At 46.7% G+C, this 12806-nt stretch overlaps 1 protein-coding gene across 5 annotated transcripts in view; it reads left to right on the top strand.

Annotated features, from left to right (window-relative positions):
* Spen (spen family transcriptional repressor) overlaps positions 1 to 12806 on the top strand; it is a 73532-nt gene that overhangs the window by 15783 nt on the left and 44943 nt on the right. For 3 of the 5 annotated variants that reach the window (NM_001395101.1, XM_039110807.2, XM_039110804.2), the window contains exons 2-3: positions 2821 to 3141; positions 7253 to 7729. In NM_001395101.1, coding sequence (NP_001382030.1) covers positions 2821 to 3141; positions 7253 to 7729 — 798 coding nt within the window. Of the gene's footprint in view, positions 1 to 732; positions 1072 to 2820; positions 4383 to 7252; positions 7730 to 12806 lie in introns of those variants that run through there. The other 2 variants (XM_039110809.2, XM_063288446.1) reach the window with 2 other exon arrangements.

Raw genomic sequence — 12806 nt, 5'->3', positions numbered from 1 at the left:
AATAGTCAGCCCTCTATGTTCAGCCAGCTAGGGGTGGAAAATGGTGTGTGTTAGGGAAAAAAAAGTCCTCTCTCGGGGTGGGAGAGCCAGTTCAGCAGATAAGAGAGCACTTGAAGATACAGGAGTTCAACTCCCAGCTCACACCCATCAATAGGTGCCTTCTTAACCCTTCTTCTAACCTCTGCAGACACACACACACACACACACACACACACACACACACAGACACACACACACACCCTGTACTGCCGTCTTATCCTTTCTTCTAACCTCTTCAGGCACCAGGCACACACATACTGCACACACTGCACACACATATATGCAGGCAACACACACACAATAAAAAAATCAAAACATGGCTGAGAAAACATGCTCAGTCTCAGCACTCAGGAGGCAGAGGCAGGTGGATCTCTGAGTTGGAGGCCAGCCTGGTCTACAGAATGTGTTCCAGGACAGCCAGGGCAACACAGATAAAAAACCCTGTTTCAGAAGACAAAGAAAAAAAAAAAAAGAAAGAAAAAGAAAAGGGGGGAGAAGAAAAAGAGAAAAGAAAAAAAACTTTGTTTGGGGTTGGGGATTTAGCTCAGTGGTAGAGCGCTTGCCTAGCTCTACCTGGGTAAGGCCCTGGGTTCGGTCCTCAGCTCTGAAAAAAAGAAAAGAAAAGAAAAAAAAAAAACAAACTTTGGGCAAGGTGTCACCTTTTTTTTTTTTTTTTTCCCTTTTTTTTTGGAGCTGGGGACCGAACCTAGGGCCTTGCGCTTGCTAGGCAAGCACTATACCACTGAGCTAAATCCCCAACCCCGGTGTCACATGTTTTTAGTCCTAGAACTCAGGAGGCAAAAGGAGGGCTTGAGTCTTTAGAAAAGTCAGGAGCCAGCTGGATAATTACAGTGAAACATCTAAATTTCTCCCCTTCTTCCCTCTCTCCATACCTCCCTCCCTCCTGTCCTCCCCCCTCCCTCCCCTCCCCTCCCCTTTTCTCTAACAGGCTCACCTGGAATTGAGGCTGGCCTGGAATTTACCATATAGTGAAAGTGATTTCCAGCTCTTGCCCCTGTCTCTACCTCCCAGGTATTGGGATTACAGGATCAGGATTATTCTCGTGTGGCACCCATAGGAAGTCTATTTTGTCAAAGTCTGTTTAATAAAAACGTGAGTTTAGCCATGCATGATGACACGTGCTTTATAGTCCCTTCCCTTGGGAAGCAGAGGCAGGCAAGAGTTCAAGGCTAAGTCTGGTTTACATAGCAAGTTCTAGACCAGTCAGGGCTACCTACTGAGTCTCCCCTCCTCCCCCCCTTTTTTTAAAAGTTAAATTGTATGGTGAGTTTTTGTGTGTGTGTGTGTGTGTGTGTGTGTGTGTGTGTGTGTTACAGACTCAAGTCTCTTGTCATATATTTAAAAGGTATTTTGTTTGTATGGGAAGACTCATATAAATATCTATTAAACTTTCCCCTAAATCACAAAGAGCCCAACTCTGTTCTCTCAGCTTACGGGTGTCTCCCCCCCCCCCCCCCCGTGTGTGTGTGTCCGTGTGTCCGTGTGTGTGTGTGTGTGTGTGTCCGCCCTCGCACATGTGCTTGTGCAGCACAACAGAGGATAGCCTTCTGGAGTCAGTTTTCTCATTGTGTCTTGTGGTTCTTGGGTCGAATTCAGGTATGTGACCAGTCTTGGCTAGCTTTGCCTGCTGAGCTGTCTCACTGGCCCTCATCAGTCAGTTGTAACAAATAACTTGTTCACCTGTAGAACAGTTTTCTGAGAAGACAGATTTTGGTACCACAATTCATTTTTAAGAGTGACTCAAATGATCATAGGACTGGAAGAGATCTGTTTTCTGGTAATGTTATTCTTTTTGGGGAAATGTCAACTGATGGTTGGAGATTGTCAGCAAGTTCATGCTGTGTGAGAAGTGCCGTGCCTGCCTCTTTTCTGTGGAAAACACACAGAAGGCTGGTGTTCAGTTCCCAGAGCTGCCCAGAGTCACGGAGGTGGTGGTGGTGGTGGTGGTGCCGGACAAGCAGGAGTATTACAAGCCCCCCTCTTCCACCCTCAAGAAGAAGCTGAGTGGGTAAAGTGCATGCAAGCCTGACAGGCTGCATCTCCTCAGAACCCACACAGCAGACAAAGGAAAACCGACTCTGGCCATCACCTGCTTATGGTGGCCTGTGCACATCTACAGGAACACAGAGACTGAATAAGCAGGAGATTGTCTTGGTCATTGATGAAATTCAGGCTTCCCGTGAGTTCTAGAACTTGCCATGTAGCCAGTCTGGCCTCTTAACTCTCTCTCTCCTGCCTGTCCCCAGAGTGTTGGAACTGCTGCCACGAGCCACCACATCCCACTCCGGTGTTTTAAAGCCACTGTGATTTTATTTTAGGTTTACTCATCTTTACAATCTGTGAGGACAAGAAGGAGTATTGTGTGTGTTTTAAATGAGAGTTATTTAAATAGCCATTTTGGGGACCTGGGAGATAACTCAGTTTGTAAAATGCTTGCTGTTCAAACATGAAGACCCATATGTGTTCAGTCCCCAGCATCCTCACGAGAGCTAGACACACTCTCGTTACCCGGATCACGTCTAGCCAGATCACGTTCACAGGGCTAGCCTGTCTCAGCAGTGAGGAGGTAGACCAAGGCACGTGACACAGAACGCTGCCTCTCCACACAATAAGCACATAGAAACAGTTAACCTCCAACAAAACTACTTTGTAGGTTATGTTCTGTAGATATATAATAAATTACCTTAAAAGGAAACATGTTAGAAAAAAATTTTATGGAAAATTATTGATATAAATAATTTACTTCTTTTTCCCTCCTAGATATGGCCGCGTGGAAAGTGTCAAAATTCTCCCCAAGCGGGGGTCTGAAGGAGGAGTGGCTGCCTTTGTGGATTTTGTGGACATCAAAAGTGCACAGAAAGCTCACAACTCCGTCAACAAAATGGGAGACAGAGACCTTCGCACGGATTATAATGAACCAGGCACTATTCCGAGTGCTGCTCGGGGACTGGATGATACAGTTTCCATAGCATCTCGTAGTAGAGAGGTTTCTGGGTTCAGAGGAAGTGGTGGAGGGCCTGCTTATGGCCCCCCACCATCACTTCATGCACGGGAAGGACGCTATGAGCGGAGACTCGATGGGTAAGTTCCAAGGTTTCAGTAGGCAGGTATTGTATTTGATGTGGTGAGAAACAGAAACTCGTATTTAGGGGCCCCAGATGGATTTAAAGTTTTGGGCATTCTCAATGTTTCCTCTTTTGGGTTGGAAACGGAAGTTATTTCTATCCCAGTGGCTGGCACCTCACTGAGGAATATCATAGAGGATATTTCCTGCAGCAGATTGGATATCCCTGGTGAGATCACATGGCGGAAGGAAGAGTTCCTGAACAGCTTCAGTTTTGGGGTTACCTGGCTTCCAGAAGGACGTGTCCTCCTCTTGGATATTATCAAGGCTTTCCTTGGATATATCCTTACTACAGATGGAGCTATTTGGCTGCCAGCTTTGTCTTCGGGCTATTTGGAATATATCCGGAGTATCAGAGCCTACAGAGCTTTTAGAAGCTGATAAACACCTCTCGGTTTTCAGTATGTGAAGCTTCCACAGATTGGATTGTCACAGAATGTCTCGCAGGCCACTGATTCAACCACTTGGATACTACAAACAGTGCTCCAGGGTGGAAATGTGTGCGTGCGTGCGTGCGTGCATGGGTGAGGAAGATCAAAGGCTTCGCTTGGTTTCCCATTTTGGATCTACTCACTTTCCGTGGAATTACACTTGATGGAATTGGGGAAACAGGCGATGGACGTTTATAAATCCTGGATATAGCTGCTTCTAACTGCCGGGATGTATGGGATGCTATGAGCTCAAGACCCAGTAGCCAAGGGGAAGAGGATTACTGTCGCTTCTTAAGCAGGTTACTGCCCTGCTGAGGGGACTTTAGCTTTGGACTAGATGGTCAGTTGTGGATACAGCAGTCAAACTGACTGGGCTGGATGTCTACAAAAGCGAACAGCTCCCAGCGACTTTGTTCCTCATTGGTTGGGATTATAGAAAAATGTTCCTCGTTGCCAGCTGCTTGGTTCCTCTTTAGGGATGCAGATGTTTATGAATGTGGATCAATTTATAATTGTCTACTCTCTCAAGAAAGAAGTCTGGGGGTTTAAGAGTTACACTTTGTTTGGGACTACTTGCTTCCTGTGGAATTATTTGTCTGGTCACTAAGATTTTTTTTCTTGTGGTTCATCTAAATATCATTTGACACCCTTGCCCACTAAGAAGGTGGATTACCCCTGTAAGAGGGGCCAAAATTGGGGAAGTTATGTTCACAATTCTCTCCCTAGATTTAATTGGGATTATAGGTCGTGTTTCCACAGTGGAAAAGGTTGGTATGTCCTGACCTGTGTATATCAGCCCCTCTTCTAACCCAAGTCCTACTCTCTTCCCACTAACTCTAGATGCACAGCACTAACAGATGACTGAGACTAGCAGTTAGCCGCCAGCTCTGCTCCTCCCGTGCCTGCCTCTGTCTCTTCCTAAGATAAGAACTGCACATACTGTCGAGTAGCAGCTGTAGCTGTGACTGCCCAGAAATGTTGCTTATGGCTTCACCGATTAACACTTGGCAGCGTGCAGAAACAAATGTTTTCTTGTACATCTCAAAGAAACCTTCTTGTTAGACATTGGAATAGTCAAAATTTGGAATTATGGTTAATGAAAAAGCAAAATAATGTCATTTAATACACTTAAAAAGGAAATATCCCCCCCCCTCTCTCACACACACACACACACACACACACACTCACACTGTACCAGCTTCGAAGTTTTCCCATGATGGCAGCAGAAGCAGCCAGAGTAGCTGATTGTAGTCTGAGGGGACGGCTCGTCCGTGAGATGCTTTCCATGCAACCAGAGTCCTGAGTTCAGATCCTATGCCCAGTGACAGCCTGGCACAGTGATTGGCAGCTGTTGCCCTCACTGGAAGCTGGAGACAGGGCGCCCCTGAAACTTATTTGCTTGTCTGCCTAGCTCAGTTGGTTGGCTCCACCAGGTTAAGTGAGAAAATAAGGTCTGGGTTGGGTGTGGTGACACACACACACCTTCAGTCTCAGCACTGGAGGCAGAGGCAAGAGAGAGTCTCTGAGTTTGAGGCCAGCCTAGTCTATACGATGAGTCCTAGATCTTACAAAGTGTGAATAAAGAGTAAGGGTCAGAGTGGTCAAGGAAAACGCCCAGCTTGCCCTCCATGTGATCTTGAATATGTGCAAGTGTACATGCATGCACAGATGTGTGCACGCACACAGCCTGCACATGGCACTGAGTGAACCAGAAGATGACCAGCCCTGTTGGAGAGGCGGGAAGTCTAGAGGGGACTGAGAAGATGGCGTAGGTTGTCACAGACTTTGAATCTAGCCTCGTAGGAGAGGTTCTAATTCTTTATCTTTCATGATTCCTTATATCTTTGATAGATTATTGATAGGGGTCGAGGTTGCAGAGAAGCTCCAGTGGCCTGTTCCCTGCAGAGTAGAGAACTTAAAATTTCTTAAGAGTAGGGTCTGTCTGTCCTTCGTTCATCCTCCCCCCTCCCTCCTTCCCTTCCTTTCTTTTCCTTTTCCTTTTCCTTCTTTTTTCTTTTTTCCATTTTCTTTTTCTGAGGCTGGGTTTCACTGGCCTCACACTGAGACTCACTTATCTCTGCCTCCATAAAAGGGTGTGGGCTGCCATGCCAGATGCCTTAAATTACCACAGAAGTGCGTAAGTGCTGTCCTACACGCACACGCACACGCAGTACTGTGCTCTTGAGTTGGTGACCATTCACATCTTAACTAAGAATGTTAAGGGGACTGCAAATGTCGCTCAGTGGTAGAACATTGCCCCAACATGTACAGGGTTCTGGATCAGATCCCAGTGCTGCAAAACAAAACCAGTGATGTCAGCTCATTGCTGATGGCTGCTCAGAGTAGCTCTCAATCGCCAGCATGACTGGTTTCCTCTCAGGTACATTGAGTGCAGTAAAAGCCAAGAAGACCCGTTTCCTCCAGTCACTGAGCACACATATGAAGAAAATGAACCATGGAATACATATTTAAAAATTATGTAACGGTGGCTGGGAGCAGAAGGAGATAAAACACCTTTTATTCTTAGCTAAAGTTGTGCAGACTCTGTTAAGTAACATCCCAGGATTTTGATGTCCTAATTGCTCTTAAGATTCCTTTTCATTTTTAAATATAATTATTTGGGCAATTGATGTAGCTTAGTGATTTATTTAGAGTACCTAAGCAGAAAAAATGGCTGAAAGGCCTGAAGGTGGCTCATGCCTTGGAGTTCCAGGTCCTGGGGAGACTGAAACAGATGGCTTGAAAGTTGCAAGTCTGTCCTGGGCTACACAGGAAGACCCTGTCTGTCTCCAAGGGAAGGAAAGTTCAGGAGTAAGAAAATGTTACATCTGAATTTTTTTCTCTTTTTGTTTGTTTGATAATCCTTCCACTGCAGACATGGGCTGTCACAGGCCCCAGCGTCTTCCCAATGCAGTATGCAGATGTGTCCCAAAGCAAACTGCAAATAATTAGAAGCATAGTACGTTTTACTCCGATGAAACTGCAAAAAACCGTTAGCATTAGGTGGGGCCTGGCGGGTACACCCTCTTAATCCCAGCGCCCGCAGGCAGAGGCTGGCAGATCTTTGAGTTTGAGGCCGACCTTGTTTATATAGATCTAGGCCAGTCAGGGTCACACAGTAAGACCCCGTTTAAAAATAAACCTCAGCTAAACATATAACAAGGAGCTTTCGCATTAAAATCAGGGTGCAAGCTGGGCGTTGTGCATGCATTGTGGCACATGCCCGTCATCCTGTGTCATCCTGTTGCTTAAGATCAGAAGTTCAAGGTCATGCTTATCTGTATAGGGAGTTTGAGGTTACCCTGAGCTATAGGAGACTAAAAAACAGAAAAAAGGCTCGTGTTACAACACACGCACACACTCGCGCACACACCCACACCTTTTAATACAAGTTGGAAAACCCCCAATAAAGGGATTACCACCAGGGAAGACCCATTATATAAAGGAAGTAGCGACGCTCATTAGTGAGGTTATGGAGTCAGGTAAAATGGTGAGCATGTCAGTGTTTGCTTATACTAAGGCTTGTGCTGTCCAGAAAGGTGAGGCGTAAAGGCAGCTCTGACGTGAATGTTTGCATGATTTGCACTCAGTTTTGCTTGCTTCTTTCTGATGAAGTATTTTCCCCTCCTAAATGCAGGGCTTCAGATAACAGGGAGCGTGCTTATGAACATAGTGCCTATGGACACCATGAACGGGGGACAGGAGCATTTGATCGGACAAGACATTACGATCAGGATTACTATAGAGACCCTCGAGAGCGGACTTTACAACACGGGCTCTATTACACTTCTCGGAGTCGAAGTCCAAACCGCTTTGATGCTCATGACCCCCGATACGAACCTAGGGCCCGGGAGCAGTTTACACTGCCCAGTGTGGTACACAGGGATATCTACAGGGACGACCTTACCCGGGAGGTACGAGGCAGAAGGCCAGAGCGCAACTACCAGCACAGCAGGAGTCGCTCACCACATTCATCCCAGTCTAGAAACCAGTCCCCGCAGAGGCTGGCCAGCCAAGCGTCCAGACCCACCAGATCCCCCAGCGGCAGTGGCTCCAGGAGCAGATCCTCCAGCAGCGACTCCATCAGCAGCAGCAGCAGCAGCAGCACAGACAGGTAGGTTCTCAGCTGCTCACCGGCGAGCTCGCAAACGCTCAGCATGGTTAACTTAATACTTCCTGTTTAACCAAGCCATCCTGGATTTTGTGTTTAATGGGCAACACGGTGATACCGAGTTAGCCAGAGTCTAAGCGATGGTTTGTCAGAGCTGTTGGGAAAATTCAGTTGCTGGAAAGGAAGAGAAACAGTGATGGAAGTCTGGTGAGACAGACGGGATCCTGGATCTCTGGAGTTTCGTTGTAACTTAAGAGTGAGGACTCAGCTTCTCCATGGGGCTAGTGTTTCTGAAAGCTGTTGGGTAAATGTATTGCTGGAATACATCATGGTTTATTATCAGCAAGCGAATCAACTTTAAACAGACTTGAACACCGCAGTGTGCGTTACCGGTTTTATAAATGCGTTCTTAACTCTTGTTCGTTGGGCTGTTTTGGATATGAAGGAGTTTTATGTTAGAGACAGCAACAGTAAATTGTTGGTAATTAACAAGGAGACTTAGAGCTTAGGCTGTAAGCAAACTGCTCTGGCACGTGACGGGTTGAAAGCAAACCTTAGGTAATACTGCGTAGTTTTCCTTGCGACTTCTGGGCCCCCACTTTCTCATTGCTTATGTGACTCTTACTGTAGAAGTAGGAATGGCAGGAGGCCATGGCAAGAGACTCTGGATCCTGCCTGCACCCCCTCCCCATAGCTGAAGAACTCCAGATTCCAAGAAAACAAATAGTACTCTCATTTATTGTGAATAGTGAGACGAAACGGCTCTCGACTCGCTTACTGTGCGTCTCTATAGTAACCCCCTTCCTAGTGGGCAGGTGCCACTTGCTTCATGGCCGAGGCAGGCTTTGTGCATTTCTCCTCTCTGTTTCTTATTCAGACTTTAAACAAGGAGCCCTATGTTTAAATTTGGGTGGCATGTATTATGAACCTAGAACACACAGCTTCTGTGACCTGATTAAGAAGTCCAGAATTTTCTTTCAGTATTATGTGCTTACATTTAGGAGAAGCAAATGATCATGTGATTGGATAGCTCTCTTAGGTTTCCTAGATTGCCTAATAGTGAAGTGGGAACTTTTAGCCCCATTTTTTTAAAAGATTTATTTTATTTATTTTATATATGTGAGAACACTGTCTCTGTCTTCAGACGCACCAGAAGAGGACATCAGATCCCATTACAGATGGTTGTGAGCCACCATGTGGCTGCTGGGATTTGAACTCAGGACCTCTGGAAGAACAGTTGGTGCTCTTAACCACTGAGCCGTCTCTCCAGCCCCTAGCTTCATCTTCTTAACTATTAGGAAATTGTCACGTTAGTGAACTGGTGCTTACTGTAGGAAGCCAGAGAAGTCGGACTGGCCTGCCAGCTGGATGAAGAGTGGATGAAGTTCGCTTGAATCCTAGGAGCGGGCTATAAAATCTTGCCGTGTCTCACTCTCCTTTATAACTTCTCTAGGCCCTGCCCATTAAAGGAACCCCTCAGCATTTCAGGGGTCGGTGCCTGACTGAAAGTGTATGCGGTGTGGATGTTGGTGTGGTGTCAGGCCCTGTGCCAGCTCTATACTGAAGGCCATGGTTACAGTCTGGACGAGACACAAAGCTGACACACACGTGTGATCTGATATGCTCACCAAGCTAATCTGCTCAAGTAGATGTTCAGATCTGTTATCTGACAGTCTGAACATGAAGAAGGGCGGGATGTACCTGGAAAAGTCCTGCGGACCAAGTCTTAGGGAGAATGTGGGTGAGCAGGGAGATTCCGAGGTGACTGCTGCTGGTGACCCTGTCCAGGATGTCCTGATGACAGAGAGAACAGGAGCTGGAGGGTCAGAAGGTCATGTCTGACCGACTGAGTTGTTGAATTGGCCCTGTTCATGAGGTGTTCTGTGAGTGTAAAATGTAAACTTTTGTGCTCTTTGTACTGCTGAGGCACATGTGAGCAAGGAGGTAGGGATTCTAGCCTGCCACCAGAGGACAGCACCCCATGGGCTTGGGAATGTTGACATTACAAGTGTGTGATACCGTGCCCTGGTTTATGGGGTTCTTCAGGTTGAGCCCAGGCTCTCTGTGTGCAAGGCAAGCCGGCTACCAACTGAGTCCGGTCTTCAGCCTGTTTGTTTAACCCCTTTGAAGACGTTCTAATGCATTTCTTTTCTTTTCTTTTTTTTTTTTTTTTCCCCCCGGAGCTGGGGACCGAACCCAGGGCCTTGCGCTTCCTAGGCAAGCGTTCTACCACTGAGCTAAATCCCCAACCCTGCTCTAATGCATTTTTTGACTTATTGCTTCCTTTTCATATGTAGTAATACGCAAGTGTGCATGAGGGTGTGTATACTTACAAATATATACATACATTTATTGTGTGTGTGTGTGTGTGTACATGCATGCACGAGCACACATACTTTTCTTTTCTCTAAGCAGAGAGAACATAATTGTGGTTACAATTCCTTTCTGAACCTGGTGTATTTCAGCCTTGCATATTTTGCTTTTAGTTCATTACCTGAACCTAACGTGTTAGCTTTCTATTGCTAGCAGTGTGACGGCTGCTTTGTGATAAGTGCCGGGTATCTATGTATAGAATGGTGGGAGAACCCCGAGACCTAAGAGGGGGCATTGGTCAGGCTGTGCGGAGTATGTAGCATGTAAGGAGAAAGGCATTGTATGTAGCATGTAAGGACTTTTGTGGGCAGAGGAATGATCTGAATGTTTTGAGATCAGCAGATAGTTGTGTGTGACAAGGTCTCCCTACATAGTATTGACTGACCTGAAACTCACTGTGTAGATCAGGCTGGCCTCAAATTCAGTCACCGCCTCTGTATCCTGAGTGTTGGCATTAAAGGTGTGTGCTACTATACCTGGCTAAGACCAACAGATAATTTAAAAATGGTTAAACATGTTAATAGTTTAGAATTGTATTCTTTAAAATGTAAGTTTTTAGGTGTACTTGTTTTATGTGGATGAATGTTTTGCCAGCATGTATGTGTGTGTGTCGTGTGTGCCTGTTTTCCACAGCGATCAGAAGATACAGACAGCGCTGTGTATCCTGGAACTATAGCAGCGGACAGTATACATCATGGCGTGGGTGCTCAGAACTGAAGTCAGGTCTTCTCCAAGAGCAGGGAGCCGTCTCTCCAGCCCCGGGGTTTTGCTCCATGTGCAGGGATAAGCGCTGAAGGATTCAGAAGGGAGAGAGCTGGTAAAAGCAGCCGCTGGGCCCGCTCACTTGGTAGTGCTCGCCTAGAATGCTTCAGGCTTTGTTCTGTAACACACAGCAAAAAAACAAAAAAAAGACCCCCACACCCGTAAACCTTTACTACCGTGCTCCATAGAGAACCCAGTCAGCCAACCAAACAACTCCATCAAAACCATGGGAGGTGCCTGTAAGCTCAAAGTAGAATTCCAGTGTTAGGTCCTTGGGGAAGGAGAACAGGCTGTGCCGGAGAGTGCCTGACTGGGGATGGGCGGGCGACAGTGTGCTAAGGTTGAAGACTGAGAAAGAGCCTGAGCCAGTCATGAGCAGCACCACAGGCTCTTTGCCCTTTCAGAATCATCTGGAAGACTCAGATGGGGTTCTTCGCTAACATGAAGAGGAACGCAGAAGCCTTGGAGATAGGTGGGACCTTTGGTCCTGTGGTCACACATGAAGTTAGGGTTGGTGATACTGAGAGGCTCTTAGCCTCCTGTTCCTTCATCCGATGCTCCTTTCCCTCTAGTTAACATGCAAAGTACTATTTTGAAATGTTACACAAATTTATAACGGCTTAATTTCTTTTTGGGAAGAAATAGCTCTTTTAAGTCAGGCGTGGTGTACACATTCATCATTTAAACAGGAGACTCAGCAGTTCAAGGGCATCCTCAGCTGCATAGTGAATTCTGAGGTCAGTGTGAGATGCGTAACCTGTTGGGAAACAGACTGAAGACCTGCCTTCCTTTAATTCAAGTACTGGGGAGGCAGCAGCAGGCAGATCTGTGGAGGTCCAGCCAGCTTGGTGTGCAGAGTGAGTTCCAGGACAGCAGGGTGTATAGCGAGACCTTGTCACACCTTCCAACAAATGCAAAACCAAAGCCCCAGACAGAAACAAGGCCTTCCCTCTCCCTTCCTAGATGATTTTTAAGTGTAATAGTCCCAAAAGCTATTTAAAGATGTTTGAAATTAACATTGTTTTGCATGTTGTACAGTGTAAGTTGTCCACACTGTAAACAATTTCTCTCCTGTCATTTTGGCTGACTTGGAGACCCACCTTTGACTTCTGTGATTAGGGGTGGCAAGACTTCTAGCAGCCACCTGGAGCGAGCCCGCCCTGCTTAGTGACTATGGTTGTGCCACTTTCCTGAAGAGCTTTTCTCACAGCTTTCACTGCAGTTGCTGGTGAGAAGCAGCCCCCTGGGTAAGCCCCACCCCCGGGCTGCTGCAGGCGCCTTTCTTTATTGTAGCCCCACCCAACACACCGCTTTTCCTTTAGCAGAACACTACTGGTTTTAAATTTGGTGTGTGCGCATGCCTGTGTGTGAAGGCTGTGCGGCCTAGGGTGCTTGTTGAGGTGTTGAGGTCAGAGCACAGCTCTGTGGAGTTGGGTCTCTTCCCCTTCATGTGGGGGCCAGCAGTGAACTCCAGTGCTCTATCCAGCCACTCTGTGATGCCTCAACAGAATTCCATTTGTTCGTTTGTTCGTTCGTTCTTTTTTTTAAAGATTTATTTATTATATATAAGTGCACTGCAGTTGTTTTCACACACACCGGAACAGGGCATTGGATCCCATTACAGATGGTTGTGAGCCACCATGTGGTTGCTGGGAATTGAACTCAGGACCTCTGGATGAGCAGTCATGCTCTTAACTGCAGAACCATCTCTCCAGCCCCCTCATTCATGTTTTTAAGGTTTCTCTGTATAGCCCTGGCTATCCTGGAACTCTTGGAAGACCAGGCTAGCCTCAAACACTGAGATCCACCTGCCTCTAACTTTCCATGTGCTGCAATTAAGGGCCTGCAGCACCACCTCGGGCCAGAACACTCTGTCTGTCTGTCTGTCTGTCTGTCTGTCTGTCTGTCTGTCTGTCTGTCTGTGGGTCTGTGACTTGGCATGGGT

This window comes from Rattus norvegicus, chromosome 5 (genome assembly GCF_036323735.1).
Source record: "Rattus norvegicus strain BN/NHsdMcwi chromosome 5, GRCr8, whole genome shotgun sequence".
In the NCBI taxonomy this organism is placed as follows: domain Eukaryota; kingdom Metazoa; phylum Chordata; class Mammalia; order Rodentia; family Muridae; genus Rattus; species Rattus norvegicus.
This window is presented reverse-complemented; position numbering and strand designations above follow the sequence as displayed.